Raw genomic sequence first — 22580 nt, forward strand, 5'->3', positions numbered from 1 at the left:
TTCCTATCTTAGTGTTCTGCTATTTCAAACTTTTGATGTATTATTCAGTCAGTTTGAGTTGTATTTAGAGGCTCTTGACTAGTGACACCGGATTGTTGGGTTGTGTTGGTATTTTGTACTGGTTTTTCCGCATATTCTATTTCACCCATCTATTTCTTATGATAAATTTGAGACTTCTTCAATACTAGAAAATGATTTTTATAAAAGATTTTGCTGTGGTAAATATTTGGTTGGCTTGCCTAGTACTGTGATAGGAGTCATCATGACCGAGTATTTGGGGTCGTGACAAGTTGGTATCAAAGCATAGGTTACATAGGTCTCGCGAGTCATGAGCCGGTTTAGTAGAGTCTGGCGGATCGGTACAGAGGCGTCTGTATTTATCCTCAGGAGGCTGCAGAACCTTTAGGAAAACTTCACATTCTTGAATTCCTGTCGTGCGAAATCTGTTGATTCTAGTACTAAACCTTTGTTATTCTATTCTCTCACAGATAGTGAGGACACGTGCTATGGGTCAGGACGGACGACCACCAGTACCACCAGTTGGGGCTACTAGAAGCTGAGGACGCGGTCGAGGCCGTGGTAGGGGCAGGGGTATAGCCCACACAGCAGCTAGGGCAGCACCTACAGATCCACCAACTTCCCTAGTTTAGGATCAAGTCCTAGTTGTGGACGCTCCAGCAGCACCAGCTCAAGCACCGACTATGCCTATTGTGGTTCCAAGCCTTCAGAAGGATTTAGCTCAGATTCTATGAGTATGCACTGGCCTGGATCAGGCGGTCTCAGTTACTACAGCCACAACTACTTCTCAGGTCGGGGGAGGCACTGAGACTCCCGTTGCTCGCACACCTGAGCAGGTTGTGCAGGGACTTCAGACGCCGGGGGAACCTCTAGCCCAGCCGGTTGCACCAGCCTAGGATTATGTGGTACTAGTTATGCTTGACGACGAGCAATGTCGATTGGAGAGGTTTGGTAAACTTCAGCCTTCGACTTTCAGTGGTACAGAGGGCGAGGATGCCCAGGGTTTCTTGGACAAGTGTCAATGGATTCTTCGTACAACGGGTATTCTAGAAACCAGTGGTGTAGCATTTACTACTTTTTAGTTTTTTGGAGCTGCCTTTACTTGGTGGGAGGCTTATGAGAGGCGTAGTCCTGTTGATGCAGTGCCCCTTACCTGGAAGCAGTTCTCGATTCTCATTTTGGAGAAGTATGTGCCACATTCTCGCAGAAAGGAGCTGCACAGGCAGTTCAAGCAGTTGCGTTAGGGGGATATGACTGTGACGCAGTATGATATAAGGTTCTTGGAGTTAGCTAGTCATGCTGTTGGTTGGTTCCTACAGACAGAGAGAGGATCAGAAGGTTCGTTGATGGCCTCACATATCAGCTTCAGATTCTCATGACTAGGGAGAGAGTGTCAGGTTCTACTTTTGAGGAGGTTGTTGATATCGCTCGCGAGATTGAGTCAGTTTGTTGCCAGGAGCGAGATGAGAGAGAGGCCAAGAGGCCTCGGGGATCTGGTAGTTTTGGTGGTGCTCCTTCGAGAGGTCAGTTTTAGCATGACAGAGGCCATCTATTCAGGCATGCTCAGTCAGCTCGCCCAGTTTGTCGTGGGGCATCGTCGGGCCATGGTTCTCACAACTCACATCAGGGTTATTCATCATTTAGTGCTTTACCCGCCCAGAGTTCGTCCCGTGCTCCATCGGTTCAGGGTTCTTCTATGCCAGGTCCTTCTATTGGTCATTCTGGTACCAAGGGTTCCCTTCAGTCCCTGTTCCCCACACTAGGGAGTTGTTATGAGTGTGGAGAGTTTGGGCATATGAGGAGACATTGTCCTCGCCTTCTTGAGGGTCCGTCTTAGCAAAAGGGTCAGCCCTCAACTTCAGCTCCAATTACTTCACCACCCGCTCAGGCAGCTAGGGGTAGGGATCAGTCGGCTAGGGGTCGCCCTAGAAAGGGAAGTCGATCAAGTGGCGGTCAGGCTCGATTATATGCACTCCTAGCTAGACCAGATGCTATTGCTTCAGATGCTGTGATTACAAGTATTGTCTCAGTCTTCCACAGAGATGCCTCTATATTATTTGATCCTGGTTCCACTTTTTCATATATGTCATCATATTTTGCTTGTTATTTGGATATGCCCCATGAGTCTCTTGTTTCATCTATTCGTCTATCTACTCCGGTGGGCAATACTATAATTGTGGACCGTGTATACCGGTCGTGTGTGGTGACTATTGGGGCTCTAGAGACCCGAGTGGATCTATTGATGCTTTGTATGGTGGACTTTGATGTTATATTGGGCATGGATTGGTTATTTCCATGTCGTGCTATATTGTACTGTCATGCTAAGACAGTGACGTTGACTATGCCTGGTGTGCCACTGATTGAGTGGTGAGGTTCAACTGATTTTGTCCCCAGTAGGGTGATTTTATTTCTGGAGGTCCAGCGTATGGTTGGGAAGGGTTGTCTTTCATACTTAACATTTGTGAGGGATGTCGGTGTAGAGACTCCGGTATTGATTCTGTTCCTGTTGCGAGGGATTTTCCCGATGTGTTTCTTGCAAACTTGCCGGGCATGCCGCCGGATAGGGATATTTACTTTGGTATTGATTTGGTGCCGAGCACTCAGCCTATTTCCATTCCACTGTATCGTATGGCACCGGTAGAGTTGAAGGAGCAGCTTCAGGAACTCCTTGATAAGGGGTTTATTCGGCCTAGTGTTTCACCGTGGGGTGCTCCTGTTCTATTTGTGAAGAAAACGTATGGCACGATGAGAATGTGCATTGATTACAGGCAGTTGAACAAGGTTACAATTAATAACAAGTATCCTTTGCCTCGCATTGATGATTTATTTGACGAGCTTGGAGGAGCGAGAGTGTTCTTCAAGATTGATCTCTGTTTAGGGTATCACCAGTTGAAAATCAGGGACTCGAATGTTCTTAAGACAACTTTCAGGACCCGTTATGGTCATTATGAGTTCCTTGTGATGTCTTTCGGGTTGACTAATGCCCCAACAACGTTCATGCATTTGATGAACATCGTGTTCCGACCTTATCTCGACTCATTTGTCATAGTTTTCATTGATGATATTCTGGTGTACTCGCGTGGCCAAGAGGAGCACGTGGAGTATTTGAGAGTTGTGTTGCAGAGATTAAGGGAGGAGAAGCTGTATGCAAAGTTCTCCAAGTGTGAGTTTTGGCTTAGTTCAGTGGCTTTCTTGGGGCACGTGGTGTCTAACGAAGGTATTCAGGTTGATCTGAAGAAGATAGAGGCAGTTCAGAGTTGGCCTAGACCATTCTCAGCCATAGAGATTTGCATTTTTCTTGGTTTGGCGGGTTATTACCGTCGATTCATTCAGGGATTTTCATTTATTGCATTGCTCTTGACCAAATTGACTTAGAATGGTGTTTCATTCAGGTGGTCGGATGATTATGAGGCGAGCTTTCAGAAGCTCAAGACTGCCTTGACCACGACTCCAATATTGGTTTTGCCATCAGCTTCAGGTTCATATACAGTGTATTTTGATGCTTCAAGAGTGGGAATTGGGTGTGTGTTAATATAGGAGGGTAGAGTTATTGCTTATGCTTCTCGTCAATTGAAGCCCTATGAGAAGAACTACCCCGTTCATGATCTAGAGTTGGCTACCTTTGTTCACGCGTTGAAGATTTGGAGGCATTATTTGTATGATATGTCTTGTGAGGTATTTATTGATCATCGTTGCCTCCAACACTTGTTCAAATTGAAGGATCTCAATTTGAGGCAGCAGAGATGGTTGGAGTTGTTAAAAGATTATGATATTACTATCTTGTACCATCGGGGAAAGGCCAATGTGGTGGCCGATGCCTTGAGTAGGAAGGCAGTTCGTATGGGGAGTTTGGCGTATATTCCAGTTGGGGAGAGACCTCTTGTAGTTGATGTTTAGGCCTTGGCCAATGTGTTTGTGAGGTTGGATATTTCGGAGCCCAGTCGGGTATTGGCTTGCGTGATTTCTTGATCTTCTTTATTTGATCGCATCAGAGAGTGCCAGTATGATGATCCTCATTTGCTTGTCCTTAAGGACATAGTTCAGTACGATGATGCCAGAGATGTGACCATTGGTGATGATGGAGTGTTGAGGATGCATAGCTGGATTTGTGTGCCCATTGTAGACGGGCTTCGGGAGTTGATATTAGAGGAGGCCCATAGCTCGCGATATTCCATTTATTCGGGTGCCGCGAAGATGTACCAGGATCTGAGACAACATTATTGGTGGAGGAGGATGAAGAAGGATATTATAGGATTTGTAGCTCGGTGTCTCAATTGTCAGTAGGTGAAATATGAGCATCAAAGACCGGGTGGCTTGCTTCAGCAGATGATTATTCCAGAGTAGAAGTGGGAGCGGATCACCATGGACTTTGTAGTTGGGCTCCCACGGACTTTGAAGAAGTTCGATGCTATTTGGGTGATTGTGGATCGGCTGATCAAGTCCGCACATTTCATTCTTATTTGTACTATCTATTCCTCAGAGTGGTTAGCTGAGATTTATATCCGAGAGGTTGTTCGGTTACATGGTGTCCCAGTTTCCATCATTTCAAATAGAGGTACTCAGTTTACCTCACAGTTTTAGTGAGCCGTGCAGAGAGAGTTGGGTACTCAGGTTGAGTTGAGTGCAACTTTTCACCCTCAGACGGACAGGAAGTCCGAACGCACCATTCAGATATTGGAGGACATATTGCGCGCTTGTGTGATTGACTTCGGTGGTTCATGGGATCAGTTTCTACCGTTCGCGGAGTTTGCATATAATAATAGTTATCAATTGAGCATTCAGATGGCTCTATACGAGGCCTTATATGGGAGGCGGTGTAGATCTCCAGTTGGTTGGTTTGAGCCCGACGAGGCTAGACTTTTGGGTATAGACTTGGTGCAGGATGCTTTGGACAAGGTGAAGGTGATTCAAGAGAGGCTTCGTACAACGCAGTCGAGGCAAAAGAGTTACGCTGACAGGAAGGTTCATGATGTGTCTTATATGGTTGGGGAGAAGGTGCTACTAAAGGTTTCACCCATGAAGGGTGTTATGAGATTTGGAAAGAAAGGGAAGTTGAGCCCTCGGTTCATTGGGCCTTTTGAGGTGCTTCAGAGGATTGGGAAGGTGGCTTATGAGCTTGCTTTGCTACCCCAGCTTGTCGAGTGTGCATCCGATATTTCATGTTTCTATGCTCCGAAAGTGTATTGGAGATCCGTCTCATGTTCTGGATTTTAGCATGGTTCAGTTAGAGGGTGAATTGACCTATGATGTAGAGCCAACAACCATTTTAGAGCATCAGGTTCGAAAGTTGCGATCAAAGGATATAGCTTCAGTGAAGGTGCAGTGGAGAGGTTGGCCCATGGAGGAGGCTACCTGGGAGACCGAGGGGGAGATTTGGAGCAGATATCCTCACCTATTTGAGGCTTCAGGTATGTTTCTTGACTCGTTCGGGGACGAACGTTTATTTAAGAGGGGGAGGATGTAACAACCCAGCCGGTTATTTCATGAGTTACCACTCCGTTTCCTATATTTCTGCTTTTTTATGTCTTGTTCACTCGTATTGAATGGTATCGAGTTGGTTGGTTCGAATTCGGAATGGTTTTGGTGAGGTTTGAGATATTTAGTCTCTTAAGTTGGTCTTTTAGTTAGAAAAGTGAATTGAAAGTTGACTTATGAGTAAACAATCTTGGAATTTTTTTTTATGATTAGGATAGCTTCGGGGGGTGATTTGGGAATTAGGAGTGTGATCGGAATGTGTTTTGGAGGTCCGAAGTAGATTTAGGCTTGAATTGGCGAAAATGAATTTTTGGCATTTTTCGGTTGATAGCAGAGATTTTGATATAAGGGTCAGAATGGAATTCCAGAAGTTGGAGTAGGTCTGTTGTGTCATTTGTGATGTGTGTGGAAAATTCCAGGTTATTCGGACGAGTTGTGATAGACTTTTTGATTGAAAGCAAAATTCGGTAGTTTTTGGATTTCTTAGGCTTGAATCCGTGGTTGATTTGTTGTTTCGATGTTGTTTTAGGTGTTTCGAAGATTGGTATAAGTTTGGATGGTGATATATGACTTGCTAGTACCTTTGGCTGAGGTCCAGGGGGCCTCGGGGTGATTTCAGATGGTTGACAGGATGTTGAGAGTTATAATTGTGTAGCTGAAGCTGCTGATTTTGCTGTCATAACCGCACCTGCGGATTGGGGACCGCAGGTGCGGGGCCGCAGAAGAGGAAGAATAGGCATAGATGCGGGAGTGGGCAAAAGGAGCTAAAGGCGCAGGTGCAGAAGGTTGATCGCACCAGCGAGACTGCAGGTGCGGAAGTGTGTTCGCAGATGCGACTCTAGGGGTTTAAGTGAAAACCGTAGATGCGGGTGGGTTTGCCGCAGATGCGTTAAGATGACCACAAGTGCGAAAACACTGGGTCAGAAAGTATATAAGGTTTCCTTCGCGAATTTTTGGTTATTTCATCATTTTCTCATACGATTTTGAGCTTAGGAGAGCAATTTGAAGATAGAAATCAAGAGGGTTTCATGGAGGTAAGATTTTTGGATCCTAAACTCGTTTCTATGATGGTTTTTGACTGATTAAGCTTGAAATATATGGAAATTAGTAGCAAAAATTGGGGGGGGGGGGAATTTGGAGATCTTAATCTAGGGATTTGAGCGGTCATTTGTGGTCAGATTTTGGTATTCTTGGTATGTATGAACTCGTGGGAGGAGATTTTGGTATTCTTGGTATGTATGAACTCGTGGTATGCAAAAATTTTGGATAGATTCGACGCGAGTTCAGGCCGAGTCGAAAGGCAAGGGCATCGTGGAGTAGTATTTCATCCGGTTTGAGGTAAGTAACCATTGTAAATCTGGACCTGAGGGTATGAAACCCCGGTATTTCGTATTGTTTTGATAAATGAGGTGGCGCACATGCTAGGTGACGAGCATGTGGGTGTGCATCGGTAGGGATTTGTGACTTGGTCCATCCCTTAGCGGCTATTAAGCCTTGTATTTGATTTGAAATTTTATGATATCTCGTATTTTAGAGATTGATACTATATTTTGTGTCGTATTCCATGTTTGGGGCCTTGTGCACGACGTTCGCAGCCCTGCTTTCCTCCTTTCTATCTTAGTATTCTGCTATTTCAGACTTTTGATGTATTATCCAGTCAGTTTGAGTTGTATTTAGAGGCTCTTGACTAGTGACACCGGACTGTTGGGCTGTGTTGGTGTTTTATACTGTTTTTTCCACATATTCTGTTTCACTCATCTATTTCATTTGACGAATTTGAGTCTTATTTGATACTAGAAAATGATTTTTATAAGCGATTTCGCTGTGTTAAATATTTGGTTGGCTTGCCTAGTACTGTGATAGGCGCCATCACGACCGGATATTTGGGTCGTGACAAAAACTTAAAAGTGTTGTCCCAATTAGATTCTGGGGTAAGTGCATTAGAACTGCAGTATATTTGATTAACAAACTTCCAAGTGCAGTACTAAATGGCAAATCACCCTATGAAATGCTACATGGGAAGGTGCCTAAAATAGAGCACCTAAGAGTGTTTAGATGTTTGTGTTATGCTAGTGTCTTACCAATGGAAGATAAGTTTGTTGCAAGAGCAAAGAAAATAGTATTCATGGGATACTCAGAAACACAAAAGAGGTATTGGTTGTATGATTTGGAGTCATAGATCTTTTTTGTAAGCAGAGATGTGTCTTTCAGAGAGGATATATTTCCTTTTAAAGAAAAGAGACATAAAGATATTAAGGAAGATGACTTATTCCTGGCAGATCCTATAACACATAAATGTATGCAATTAGTCAATTTAGAAGAGGAATTTTAGCATAGACCAGCTACTGAGCAGGAGGTAAATGTTGATCGGGAGACAACCATTGATATCAACTCAAAAGCAACACATTTAGAGGAAGATGATATCAACTCAGAGCTAGAGGCTGAAAGGCCAACTGAACATAATTTGAACACAAGTGGTTATAACTCAGAGCCTGAATTCTCAGATGAACAGACTCAACATGAAATCTTCACAGATGTCCAAACTGCAGGGGAACAACCTGATATTCCAGAGATGGATAAAATCAAACCTAGTAGAGTGATACAGCCTCCTACATGGCTGAAAGACTATCTCACTAGGAAGAAATCTTCAGCATTTTGCAAATATCCTATCACCAACTATGTGTCCTATTATTACCTTTCTACAACTTACTGTACATATGTTGGACTTTTTATAACCTCTACTGAACCAAGAAGCTTCAAAGAAGCAGCTCCAGATAGGGGTGGACATTCGGTATTTCGGTTCGGTATTTAAGAATTTTTGTTCGGTATTTCGTTGTTCGGTTTATCAATATTGTATACCAAATACCGTACCAAATTATTTCGGTACGGTTTGGTATTTTTATTTTGGTTCAGTACGGTTTCGGTTTAATAATCGCTAAATAAATAAACTTAATTTGGTTCGATACTGTAGCACCAAACTGAAAACATTTAAACTTTGCAGAAAGTATTTCAATGCTGACTTTTCAGATCACGAAATAAAGTAGATAGTTAATTAACAAAGTGTTCAAGCAGATAGAGGCATCCAGTAGTGTTTGTAATTTTAAGTATCCAAGAGTGCACGAGTGTTTTTTGTTTCAATGAAAACACCATATTTAAAACAAAATAAAAACTAAGAACTAGTTTTTGCTAGTAATTGGTAACTATTGCTGATAGAAGAACGTAACAGTTTAAACTATTTGTTTTCCGCAATTGAGATTCTACATACGTCTAGGTAAGGGAATAGCAGAAAAATCTAAGTTAGTTGTTCCAAAATACAGAAATGCACCACACTACCACCTCTCTTCACAAGTAAACTAGCAATCCAGTTGAGAAATTAATACAATCTAAAAATCACCATTCCTATTTATCCAAAAGAACAATCAGAATGTCAAACAAATGCAGAGTCACTAGTGAAAGAGATGGTGAAACTGAATCAGTTCCAATAGTCATCACAGTAAAGCAAATTTTAGAAGTACCGAAACAAGTATTATCAATTACACACTGCCAACTGCCAAGAACCTATTATCATATTGCAATTTGCAATCCAATTATCATTGGCTCATCTCTACCAGAATTAGGACAATGGCAGAATTACGACTTACGTTTCAATACCCACCCACTGGAAAGTGGAAATACCTGAACAACCAACATTCTTCGAAAAAAGGCCATCCACAAACATTTAAGTCTCTAACATAAACACAACATTAAAGACAATAGCATAAACAAAGAGGGCATCAGACTCTAACAGCAGACCCTAAGTCTCTAACACAATAGTAGCAGAATTAAACAAACTTCAACAGAAAAACAGAGAGGCCATCCCTCAATTCAAGTTTACACTAATAGTCTCGAATCAACTTAGTCTTAATTCTTGAATACAGATTCCAGGAAGACGCTCAAGACAAAGCGTAATATGATTCCTTAAGCCAAATGTTCCATCCCTCTTTGGATGAACATTATAGACTCGATCAAAATGCTTGCACTCTACTTTGCGAACTTCTCTGTTATCTTCTTTCACCTCAAAGTGTTCCCAAATATGAGAGCGTACTTTAGAAGCACGGGGCATGATTGTAGTTGAACCTAAAAAAAATATAAATCATAAGTTAGAATATTATTTTTTGATGATAATAAAATAAAACTAAAAAAGTATATCACCAAACGAATAGAGTATTAAAATTACCACTCATTTCGCAAGTTGCAACTATACATCAATGTTCAAACAATGCTAGTAGGGCTTCCATTATTTCCATATCTAAAGATAATTCGATCAAATATGTCATACAAATAAACAAGTATTATATATTTTTTTGAACTAAACTACACACAAAATATTAAAGCTTACCAAGCTCGAGTTCCTCAAGATACTTCAAGTCTTCTTCAACACTTATAGGATTCTTCTCTTCTCTAAGCCAATATTGAACACAAACAAGAGCTTGCACACATTTAGGAGTCAATAAATTCCTAAATGAATCAAGAATACGACTACCAATGCTAAACACATATTCCGATGCCACACTAGAAATTTGAATGACCAACGCATCATGAGCCAACTCCGAAAGAATAGGAATCTAGGAGCATGTGTTTTCCACCAACTTAAGATATCAAATTCTTCTCTAAAAGGCTCTTGTTCTTCACTAATGTATTTATCCAACTCCGATTTAGTACCCTCACTTCCATTGTCTTGCTTTTGTTTCTTCAAGTGAAGCTTCGTCCTTATTAATGATGCAGTTATAACACTCCCACTAGATGTATTAGATGAAGTAGAACTAGATGGAGAATGAGAAAGATCCAGTTGAATACATTTTTAGATACTTTCCAAACAAAGAATTCATATAAGCATGCACCTCACCATTTATTTTCTTCCCCTTTTACTCCCCAAAAAGGTCTTCAAGTGTTCCCTTTACATATTCAAATTTGTTACATGGATCCAAGACGGAAGCAATAAAAATTATTTTATTCATCTTTTCAGGCTCACCCCAATACTTCTTAAACTTTTCTTGCATTTGCTCAACCATTTTTCTCAAATGCTCATCCTCACTAACTAAACACATTTTTAAATGACAATAAAGTTCAGATACATCCCCAAAGTGAGAATTACAAGCGACATAATGTGAACCTGAAACTTTTTTAGTTAGCTTGTGAAATCTTGCAAGAAACTCTATCACATTCCTCACATTCACCCAATCATCAGAATCAAGAGGACCTGCACTACTACCATCTTCACAAAGATGATAACATTGATAAGCAGAAAATCCATCATCAAAAAGATGAAACTTGTCAAAGGCCTTTTCAAAGTTTTGTGCCATATCCAATATCAAATAGGTGGAATTCCACCTAGTAGTAACATCCAAACATAATGTTTTGGTACTTTCTACCTTTACATGTGCACAACACTGTCTAAACTTTAAGGTCCTTGCAAGTGAAGATCTCACATACCTCACAATATTTCTAACACGTGTGACAGAAGCATCAAGTTCTTTCAAACCATCTTGCACAATTAGATTTAGTATATGAGACATGCATATCACATGAAGATGTTTACCACTCATCATATTAGTTTTTCACACATCTAACTATTTAGACAATTCTTTGACTATGACATCATTTGAAGAAGCATTGTCCACGGTAATAGTGAATACCTTGTCTAATTTCCATTCAAGCAAATAATTAGAAATAGATTTAGCCATCTCTTCACCCTTATGACTAGTGATAGGGCAAAAATATAGTATTCTTTTATGCAACTTTCAATCCCTATCAATGAAGTGGGCTGTCAAACACATATAATTTATTCTTTGTAATGAAGTCCATGTGTCTGTTGTAAGGCAAATTTTTGGTTGTGCTTCTCTAAAAGACCTTCTTAGATTTTGCTTCAATTCACCGTAAACTTCATAACAATCCCTTGTTATTGTTCTACGAGAAGGAAGACGAAATAGTGGTTGAATTTTTCTCATAAACTTCATAAAGCCTTCATTTTCTACAAAGCTAAATGGTAGTTAATCAATAACTATCATCTCAATTAAGGCCCTCCTAACCACTTCTTGATCAAATTTACAAAGTGATCCTCCATTATTTTGGCAAGATTGAAAATTTATTTTTGTTTGACTTTTATCTTTATCAATGTTAAGTGGGTATTCTTTGTATCTAGTCAAATGAGTCTTCAATCATGTTGTTCCATTCCTAGATGAATTAGCAACATAAGCTTGCTTACAATATCTACACCTTTCTTTACCAACCCCATTTACCTCAAATTTATCAAAATAATTCCAAACGTCGGATCTAGGTTGCATGACTTTCCTTTTCTTAGAATCTTGAGTATTAATAGTATTGGTGTTGCTATCTTCAGTAATAGGTAAACTTTCACTTGAACCAGCATCACTTACTCTACTTTCATCTGCCATCCATACAAAATTAAAACAAATATAAACACAAATTAAGAACTTTCCATTATTTTGTCAAGCAACTTATCAATAGGGAGAAAATTTCTTGTCTAAGAACTTTTCTTCTGTTAATCTTTGTTTGCTACCTCTATTTTTGGTTAATTCTGGATATTTCTTGTCTATTTCATACTCTCTTTACCTCTAGTCCTCATTTAACTTTCAGTTAAAGGCACTCTTCATTTTACATATTCTTCTATTCAAAAAAAGCAAGTTTCTTGGAAGGTAGACAAGTCTTTGCAAAACAGATATCCAAAGCAGATATAAGAAAGTAACAGATAACCAATGTTTGATCTAGGATTCAGACCATATTGAAAGGACAAACACTTAGCAACTATGGTTATTTGCTAATCAATTCGTAATGAAACTCCAAGCTTATCATCAATAGCTAACAAATGATTAATAGCTAACAAATGATATCCAGAAACTCCAAGCTTATCACCAATAACTTACAAATGATTTCCGAATTGGACATTTTAGTCTGTTATTTGCTAATCAATTCATAATGAAAGCTGGTTTCTTGAAAGATCTAATTAATTTTTTTGATAACCCAACTAACTTCCAACTAATGTACCAGCAAGAGCACTTGAAGACATGTATAAATATAAAAAGTTATATGCCTAAAAGTTCCAGAACAAATTAGTGCAAAAAAAATGAAGATTGAAGAATGAAAAATTTAAAAGTTATGAACCGTTGAAGTCTTGATTTGAAGAGTTGACAGCCGATCTCAGTTGTCACATGCCACAACTGATCTGGTGATCTCACAGGCGACAACGGACAGCCGACCTCAGTTCTCACTTCTCTGAGTTTCTCAACAAGGAGTTGTTAGGTTTCTCAGTAAGGAACTAAGGAGTAAGGATGTTAGGGTAAACTAGGGTCTGGGGGTAAGACAAGAGGGTAAGAAAGTGAAAGACTTTTGGGTTATTGGGTTATTCATTATTAGGTTGGGTCTTATTGGGTTGGGCTCCAACACTAAAAATAAACATTTTGGATTTTAGGTCGGTACTTGGGCTGGGGTGTTGGGTAGTCTACTCCTACATCATTTTTAAAAATTCGGTATACCGAATTGTCAAGATCCTAATACCGAGGACCGTACCGAAATATCAAAAATTTAGTACTGAATTGAACCGAAATACCGAAAAAATAGAAACCAAAATACCAAATTAATTCGGTTCCGTTCGGAATTCGGTATTTCGGATTTTATGCCCACCCCTAGCTCCAGATGAGAAGTGGGTAAAAGCCATAAAGCAGGAAATTAATGCATTGGAAGACAACCATACTTGGGAGGCTGTTGATCTCCTAATGGGCAAACAAATAGTAGGCTCTAAGTGGGTGTACAAGATTAAGTACAAAGATAATGGAGAGGTAGATAAATACAAGGACAGGTTGGTGGCAAAGGGATACCCACAACAAAAGGGCTTGGACTATCATAAAACATTCTCCCCAGTTGCCAAAATGGTAACTATGAGGATAGTGATAACACTTGTGTCACGATCCAAAATCCAAACCGTCGTGACGGCACCTAACCCCACCCGCTAGGTAAGCTAACTAACAATAAAACACAATATAATAATACTGATGTGAGTCAAAAAAATGAGATAACTGAATTTTATACAACTCCCCAAGGACTGGTAGTACAAATCATGAGCGTCTAAGATTTAGACTTTTACAAGACTGAAGTAAAATAGTTACAACTTCTGTTCGAAATGTAAAGACGCATAATTCGAATCTAATGATACCAAGGACAAGTGATAGCCATAACTAGAACATAGGTACATCTTCCGATCTAGCTCCCTCCGTACGCAGCAACATCAGCATCCAACATTTATATGCAAGGTGCAAAAGTGTAGTATGAGTACAACCGACCTCATGTACTCAATAAGTAACAAACCTAACCTTAGGTTGAAAGTAGTGATGAGCTGGTACAAGGGTCAGAGTCCAACTCAAAAAACCAGCAACAGTTCATAACAATATAATAAAGGTGGTACAAGAAATAACTAAGGTCGTTCATTGTTACAGAAAATAAGCATGCTTTTTAAGTATATAGTAAATCCCAAGTCTTTCACCGAAAACCCCAAAAAATATATAAGTAAGTTTGAAAACTGTGATATTTCCCAAAAATCTTTCAACAATAAATAAGATGTTTCATTTTCAGATATCATGAGGAAAATATACCTCTATGCCTACATGTTAATATACAGGTGAAATCATAAATGTCACCAAAAATCGGGTAGCAGAAAGAGATGCATCTTTATGCATGTATCTCAGGTACGCATGACAAATGCAATGCATCTCAGTGATGAACTCATGTACTCAAACTCTCAGAGTACTCAATCACTTAGTACTATACGGGGCAGGTCCAGCTTAGGGAAGATCCATCCCTCGATGTAAATAGCGACTCACAGTCAGTCACTTAGTACTGTATATGGCTAACCCAACCCAGGGAACTCTATCCCAAATATGAAATTATAAGGCAACTCCATTCCCAGGGAACTCCATACCAAATGTGAATATATAGGGCAACTTCATGCCTAGGGAACTCTATCCCAAATATAATATCCACTATGCTTATTGTGGGGGTGCAGACTCCGGAGGGGCTCCTTCAACGCTATAATAAGCCATATCCAGGCATAAATAAATACAAATATGCTACACCGTGCAACCCAATCCCTTAATTATCACTCACAATCAAACCCTCGGTCTCACTCAGTCATTAATCTCTCCAGTCTCTCGGGCTCACAATGCTCATGCTAAACATCCCTAATAAATGATACGAGATGTGACAATAACGATAACAAAGACTGAGATATGATATGTAATGATAAATGCGACTAAGCAGATAACTCCAATTAAGCCAATAACTCAATAGCAAAGAACGACCACTATGGGTCCCAATAATACCAGCATACAACCTAAACATGGTTTCTAGCATAAATTACAACTCAAGTGCTCTAACACATAAAGTACAGTAAAATGTTCAGATAATATAGCTACGTAGTTCCAAGGAATCGACTAAATCACAGTTCACATGGTGCACGCCCACACGCCCGTCACCTAGCATGCGTATCACCTCAACATCCATCACATAACATGTAATTCGGGGCTTCATACCCTCAACACCAAGTTTAGAAGTGTTACTGTCACGACCCAAACCGATGGGCCGCGACGGGCATCCAGTACCTTACTTGACCGAGTACCAACGTAATGTACCTTTCTTATTACATCATTATATACATGTGACATATGGGCCTAATAGGCTAACATAATCATTTATAAACTCAAACATAGGTCGACATGGCCGTACAATCTTTCACGTACACGACATATGTCTACAATCCTCTAAGAGTACATAAGTGTCACAAAGGTCGGGACAGAGTCCCGCCATACCAAACAATAGACGTCTAAATCATACTAACCAAATACGCAACTCCGAAGCAAATGGAGCACACCAACATCTTCCGCTGAGCTGATAGCCTACTTGGAGGGCTCTTGAACTGTCTATTAGGACCTGCGGGCATGAAACGCAGCGTCCCCGGGCAAAAGGGATGTCAGTACGAATAATGTACCGAGTATGTAAGGCACATAAATAAATACATAGGAGACATGGAAGACATATGGAGTACATGACTCAACCCGTAAGTCTGAATAACTTTGTAAATCATAAATTACTTTCAGCGTCATGCATATGCGTATGAATGTCATGTCATGCATAGGTATATGTTTCATAACATCATCAGCCTCTGAGGGCATCCCATCATATCATATCGGCCACTATGGGCAAAGTCATAATCGTATACCAGCTGATCAGGTGGTGGTGCGTATATAACGCCATAACCATTCCCATATCCCATATATATATATATATATATATATATATATATATATATATATATATATATATACGCGTATATAACGCCGTTTGAATACATACATATATATATGCGTATATAATGCCATTTGAATACATACCCATATATGCGTATATAACGCCGTTTGAATCATATTTCAGCCACTGTGGGCAACATCATCATCATATACTAGCTGATCAGGTGGTGGTGCGTATATAATGCCATAACCTTTTCCCATATCCCGTATACATATATTTACATATATACGCGTATATAACGTCATCTGGTCATGGGTCAATGCACATGAATGCAATGCATAAAAAGTACGTCAATAAAATCATTCAGAATGTCACAAGACCATTTTGCCTCTTGAGCAATATCATAAAGTAACATCTCTTCAACTTTCATATTTTTCTGAGACCCATGAACAGATGATAAAATATTATGACACATGGAAATTAAAGAACATAGATATTTCTATTACTTCTATGAGTAGAGTAACTTATGGAATTTGTGCATTTGCACGTTTCGTTCATATCGTATGGATCATGCCAAAGAAAGAAGGGATAGCCTTAACATACCTTAATTGCTCATAACTATTCGACCAAGAAATATCCAGCTACTCCAAATTAGGTATAACGTACCCACTGTTTCAAGGTTTAAACTCTTTTAAGAGTAAACCTCAACCAGCGTCTTCAAGTTTCAACTCCATCCCTTCTTATAGAAAGTTTAATATCTAAGAAGATTGACTAATAAGAAACTTGTCTCCCATGATTGAAAAGCACATAACAATTCTTGCTTAAACGTTTTGTACTAGACTTTTTCTAGAATAACCTTTTCTTTTCTCTTATTAAATATGTCACTATAAGTGTAGGGAGGACTAGTATGTATTTGCATGGTTTAAGAATGTTATCCATGTGTCTTTCTTATCTAATTTTCCAAAACAAGAGTCACTAGTTCCTTTGCCACTTGCTGCCACGTGGGAAGAGTAGGGTGAGTTATTTTATTACTCTTTTATCCGCTTATTAGTTAACCGGGTAATGTTTCGTTACCTGATAATTAATCTATTACCCGCATAATTTAAAAATTACCTCAACTTAATTAAATACTACTCTCTTCTAACATACCTTGTACACCTTACTATCATGGCCATGTAGTACCTTATATGATACTAGTCTATAAATACCGGGTATTTTAGATCTGGCCGTATTTTATCCCAAACTGCCAAACTTTGAATAAAATTCGTTTTCTTAGACTTACTCCCCCTTTCACCTTCATAAATTTACTAATCACTTGTGAAATAGCATAATCCTTATAATCCCCAAATAATCTTTTCCTTGGACCGATATCAATTATCTTACGACAAATTTAACGTAAAATACTGCATGACGTAATATTGTAGGGCGTAACATCATTCCCCCCTTTGGAACATTCGTCCTCGAATGTTGACCGATGCTCTTATCATTTTCGTAACTCATAGCTCTTGTGAATACCTTAATACTCTTCTTGCCATTTAAACAGTTGCTCTATGAATAAATCCAAAGTCTAGGGTATTTCCCCCATTTAGTCTTTTTGCTCATATCATGACCTATGGTCGAAATATTCTTAATCTTGCAACTTCTGTTACCTCCTGACATGCAGCTTGTATGACCCTGGCTTTGTAGGTGCACTTATGCGATTCATCTTTTTTTTTCCTTTTACCTTTTAGTCAATCTTTAGGCCTTACTTTGTATATACAAGGCTTAATAGGATGCCTCTCCTATAGGTATATTGAAGTCCTTTGCTCGATACTTTGTTGAATTCACGAATATTTCTATATCTCGTCGCATCGGTTCGTTTAGCCATCCGTATGAATTTACTGCCATAACTGTTACTTTAATTTATCGTTGCTGAGGTCTGTTACCAAATCCCATATTACTCTTGTTGCCTATTCCATATGTATAAATTTACGACCTTTAATACTTCCTCATTACTGATCATCTTTAAAATGACGGCCTAATCTCATCTCATACTTTGTGGCTTTTGTCCATCCATTGTTGATTCACCTCAATATTGATCTACAATATACCACTGGTAACTTGAAACATCTTACGTAATACTTTGCCGCTAGGGCTTACGTTGCATTGAGGAATATTTGAAGTGATTCCCATAATCGTATTTCATAGTGTCTCAATGTGATTCACCTTTTGGGGGTATCTTATCCCCATACAATTCTTGAAATCCCTTTATTTATCACAATTACACCCTCGTTCTATTATCAAGATAGCATTTTATCTCCTCTAAATGTTACTAGTCCTAGACTCATTTGACTTCGTTCAGGCTATATTGAGCTTTTGTATAACTTAGAGGACCCATCAACTTTCTTGTTTTTGTGGGCTTAATATCGATGGCTTATCCACTTTCGTCACCTTCTCACTTGCCTTTTCATATCCTTATACATGTCTTCCAAAAACCTTGTCGCTCTATCACACTTTAGCTTGCGACCTATAAATATCCATTTATAATACTCGCAACTTTCCTTCAACTTTCTTGCACCGTAGATTTCCTTATGTTTTTCTGGAATGTCAAGCGATACATCACATCATCCCTAACTCTTCTCTATTATCTTAACTAGATCTCCCAGTACTTAGAAACCATAGGTTGGAAGATATGTTGCCGACGATGCCGCTATCATTCCCAGTTATTGGACTTCCGTGCTTATAGCCTTCTATCCAAAATATGGACTATTCACAACTTCTTGCATTTGAGTATCTCGCACGTTGTTCACTTTTACCTTACTTACTTAAAATCTTATATCATATCGTTTATATCCTTCATAACCTCCCTTCAACCTAGGTGTAATTCACGTCCATAATTTGAAGCTCTATTATAATACTTGCACTTCTGGGTATACACAGTTCGGTGGGAGCTTCATACTGACTTCTTATGTGGCGAGTACTTCTTCTAACTACCTTTATTGTAAGCTGTATAGAATATGGTTGTTGTAATATCTCCCTTGTACCTTTGATAGTAAGAGTACTTCTGCAATATTCTCAATCACGATTTCTATAACTTCTGGGTCCAATAATCAGATTCCTGATTTACTTTGTTGATGTAACTCTTTATTTTCCTCCTTCTGATCAGCCTTTGTGTCGGCATAAGTTATCTCCCGATCTGTGGTTCATGGTATTAGTTATCCTGTTTAACCTTTCATGGGCGCTGAGAAATATGCATGATACAATCCTTTAATAATCTAATCCTTCGTTTATGACCTGGGCTCAATTCTTCCCTTTAACGTATACCAGAATCTTCTATGGCTGTATATGCTGTATGCATAAAACTCCGAACCCTTAAGTGTGTTCATAACATAACCAACTCTGGATCATTGGTCGAATAATTTCTTTCGTTCCATTTTAGCTTTCTTTTAAAGTAAGATATTACCTTTCCTGATCTTTCTTCCCCCTTGTTGTGTGTATACTTAGCTTATCTTAGCTCCCATGCATGCCGGAATTTCCGTACAACTCATATGATCTTCGAATATTTCTTTTGATTTTTACTTCCCGTTCACTAGCCACGGTAGATTCCTCTTTCTTATGGAGGACGAACAATGTTATTGTGAAAATGTTGTTACAAGATCATTTCCTCTTTAGGTCACTGTGCTTAGGTTGAAGCCTTCTTTCTCGTTTCCTCCGCTATTCCTTCACTGTAGTACTTAGGGAGGATCCTCCGACTCTTGTAAAGATGCGAGCTTATATATCGTATTCCTGATAGAATTTTTTGATGTTTGTGCTTAGTTGTAATTATCCTTAGTTACTTACCTCCACACTCATCTACTCGTACGACTGCTTCTGAACTGAAGTTTTGAATGTCTTCCCAGTGAAACTATCTTTTATTTCTATACCACTCATACGGTACCTTTAACTACCCCTACTCCTATTTGAATGTTTCTCAAGTATTACAATGTCATAACTGCGGGGCTAAATTCACTATATTGGGTTTTACTATCTTTATCATGCACGACCTGCTGTCTTGTCTGCATCCTCTTGACCATCCATAACTAGGCTCTTCCTGAATCAACTACTAACTACTCGTTGGCCCATTCTCACATCAATATTCCTCGTAATCTTTCTTGGGTTATTTACCTTGTCTTAACTTACATCTCGCACTGACTCCTTATTTATTAATAACAGCTCGGGCAGGAACCTCTACTTCCTCTCATTGACGTCGTGCTTGCACAATATTCTTAAATCATAGCGTATATGTAAGATTTGAATAAGTGCCATCTCATTCCTCTTTCATTTATCGCATTCTTCCTTTTCCATTCTATAGTCACTAGAACCACTTAATTTTGACATGCCACATCACTCCATAATCCCCCTTTAGGGGTGTACTAAAAGTTGAAGCCACAAGGATCTACCTATAGATGTTTTACCTCTTCATCTTTGGCGTCATTTCTCAACATCAATGATCCTTACTCGCCTCGCGGCAATCCTTCTGTACTAAGGATGACAAATTCCCTTACTCGCGAAGGTGACACTTAGTGTAACTGGATCATACAGTCTCTTAAGCTTAACTTTTCTCACATTGCTTGCTCTAGGGAAACGCCTCCCTGAATGACCATTCTCTGAATTCATCATGAATCTCCTTCTGTGGTCCATTCTATTACCGCCGGAACGAAATCTAAAATTACCATGATGCTGAGTACTTTCCAATTATTCAGTCCCTAATTCATATTTAGTTTATTTTGTTTACCAGCCCATAATAATTTCTATTACTCCGGTGATTAACTCTCCCCTCTGGTAGTCGTGTTGGAGTCACGAGCTTATTTCTCAAAATGGGGATATAACCTTATGGCTATACTCTTTTGTTATCTTAAGGCCTGTTACTTCTCATCTTTCCTTCCATTGACTACAAACTGTGTAATACTATCATTTTTTTTTACCTACTATTTTCGTCCATGTATCATACGCTTTATTAACTCTCTCTTATTTCCCGCTAACATTTATGTCTATCACTTTATCCTGGACTCGAACAAGACATTCCCTTGTTTTTAGCTTCCCTTGCTCCATCTACTGGCTCTTCAAGTTGCCTAACATAGCCATACTAAGGTAATATTTATCCTTTCAAGGCATCCAGTGCCTGTCTTTGTAGTACTCATATTTAGCTGTACTATTTAAGAGTAAACCTCCTGGGTGTCTCACAAGGAGATCTATTAGCACATTCGCAATATCCTTCGGAAATGTCAATTAACGCAAGCAATCCATTCACCAATTTGGGTTACCCTAACCCCAACTGGATCTTCATATCCCGTCCTTCTCTTAACTACACATGTTAGCCCTTATACAATATAATTGAAATGGGTGTGACCAATTGTACATACCTCTGTTACTGTTGAAGATAACTCAAAATACTGATAATCTTCATTAACTTGGTGTACTCTTCTTCACCTTGCTTCTTTTACTCGTTGAAGCTTGCATCTAGCTTCTGAATTTCCCATTGCTTTTCACCATAGGGGTAGATAGATATTCTTACCTTAAGGCTCCTTATCAAGAAGCTTACACCTTTCAATACACACATGATCTGCTAAAGACCTCATAGTTACTTATCGTAGGCATCATACAAAAATCGAGTTCCTCTGACTCAGCACTTCCACATCTATATCTCTTTCCAACTGTTTTTCCAAATGTAGGTATCATCTTATTACGCATAAAGAAGAATTCTAGAATTTGAATTCTTATAAGTGAGTTCTACCACACGATCTAGAGTAAGAAGAAAGAGTGACAGTCCTAAATGCCCTGTAGCCTCTCGCTTATAAGTGTGGTGCACGACACACCCATAAACAAGACTCTACTAGACACGGCTTGTAGACTCCCTAGGACAGAACTGCTCTGATACCACTTTTGTCACGACCCAAACCGATGGGCCGCGACGGGCACCCAGTACCTTACTTGACCGAGTACCAACGTAATGTACCTTTCTTATTACATCATTATATACATGTGACATATGGGCCTAATAGGCTAACATAATCATTTATAAACTCAAACATAGGCCGACATGGCCGTACAATCTTTCACGTACACGACATATGTCTACAAGCCTCTAAGAGTACATAAGTGTCACAAAGGTCGGGACAGAGTCCCGCCATACCAAACAATAGACGTCTAAATCATACTAACCAAATACGCAACTCCGAAGCAAATGGAGCGCACCAACATCTTCCGCTGAGCTGATAGCCTACTTGGAGGGCTCTCGACCTGTCTATCAGGACCTGCGGGCATGAAACGCAGCGTACCCGGGCAAAAGGGATGTCAGTACGAATAATGTATCGAGTATGTAAGGCACATAAATAAATACATAGGAGACATGGAAGACATATGGAGTACATGACTCAACCCGTAAGTCTGAATAACTTTGTAAATCATAAATTACTTTCAGCACCATGCATATGCGTATGAATGTCATGTCGTGCATAGGTATATGTTTCATAACATCATCAGCCTCTGAGGGCATCCCATCATATCATATCGGCCACTGTGGGCAAAGTCATAATCGTATACCAGCTGATCAGGTGGTGGTGCGTATATAACGCCATAACCATTCCCATATCCCATATACATATACATATATATATATATATATATATATACGAGTATATAACGCCGTTTGAATACATACATATATATATGCGTATATAACGCCATTTGAATACATACCCATATATGCGTATATAACGCCGTTTGAATCATATTTCAGCCACTGTGGGCAACATCATCATCATATACCAGCT

The 22580-nt window shown here is 39.4% G+C and overlaps 1 protein-coding gene across 1 annotated transcript in view; it reads left to right on the top strand.

The window, feature by feature from the left end:
- Nucleotides 1-8305, top strand: part of LOC138879600 (uncharacterized) — a 28277-nt gene extending 19972 nt beyond the window's left edge. Inside the window, exons 5-11 of the mRNA XM_070159216.1 lie at nt 1101-1257; nt 1338-1541; nt 3068-3161; nt 3411-3539; nt 5233-5426; nt 7476-7644; nt 7831-8305. Of these exons, the coding sequence (XP_070015317.1) occupies nt 1101-1257; nt 1338-1541; nt 3068-3161; nt 3411-3539; nt 5233-5426; nt 7476-7644; nt 7831-8305 (1422 nt within the window). The remainder of the gene's footprint in view (nt 1-1100; nt 1258-1337; nt 1542-3067; nt 3162-3410; nt 3540-5232; nt 5427-7475; nt 7645-7830) is intronic.
- Nucleotides 8306-22580: the final 14275 nt, after the last annotated feature.

Source organism: Nicotiana sylvestris, chromosome 10 (assembly GCF_000393655.2).
Source record: "Nicotiana sylvestris chromosome 10, ASM39365v2, whole genome shotgun sequence".
NCBI lineage: Eukaryota > Viridiplantae > Streptophyta > Magnoliopsida > Solanales > Solanaceae > Nicotiana > Nicotiana sylvestris.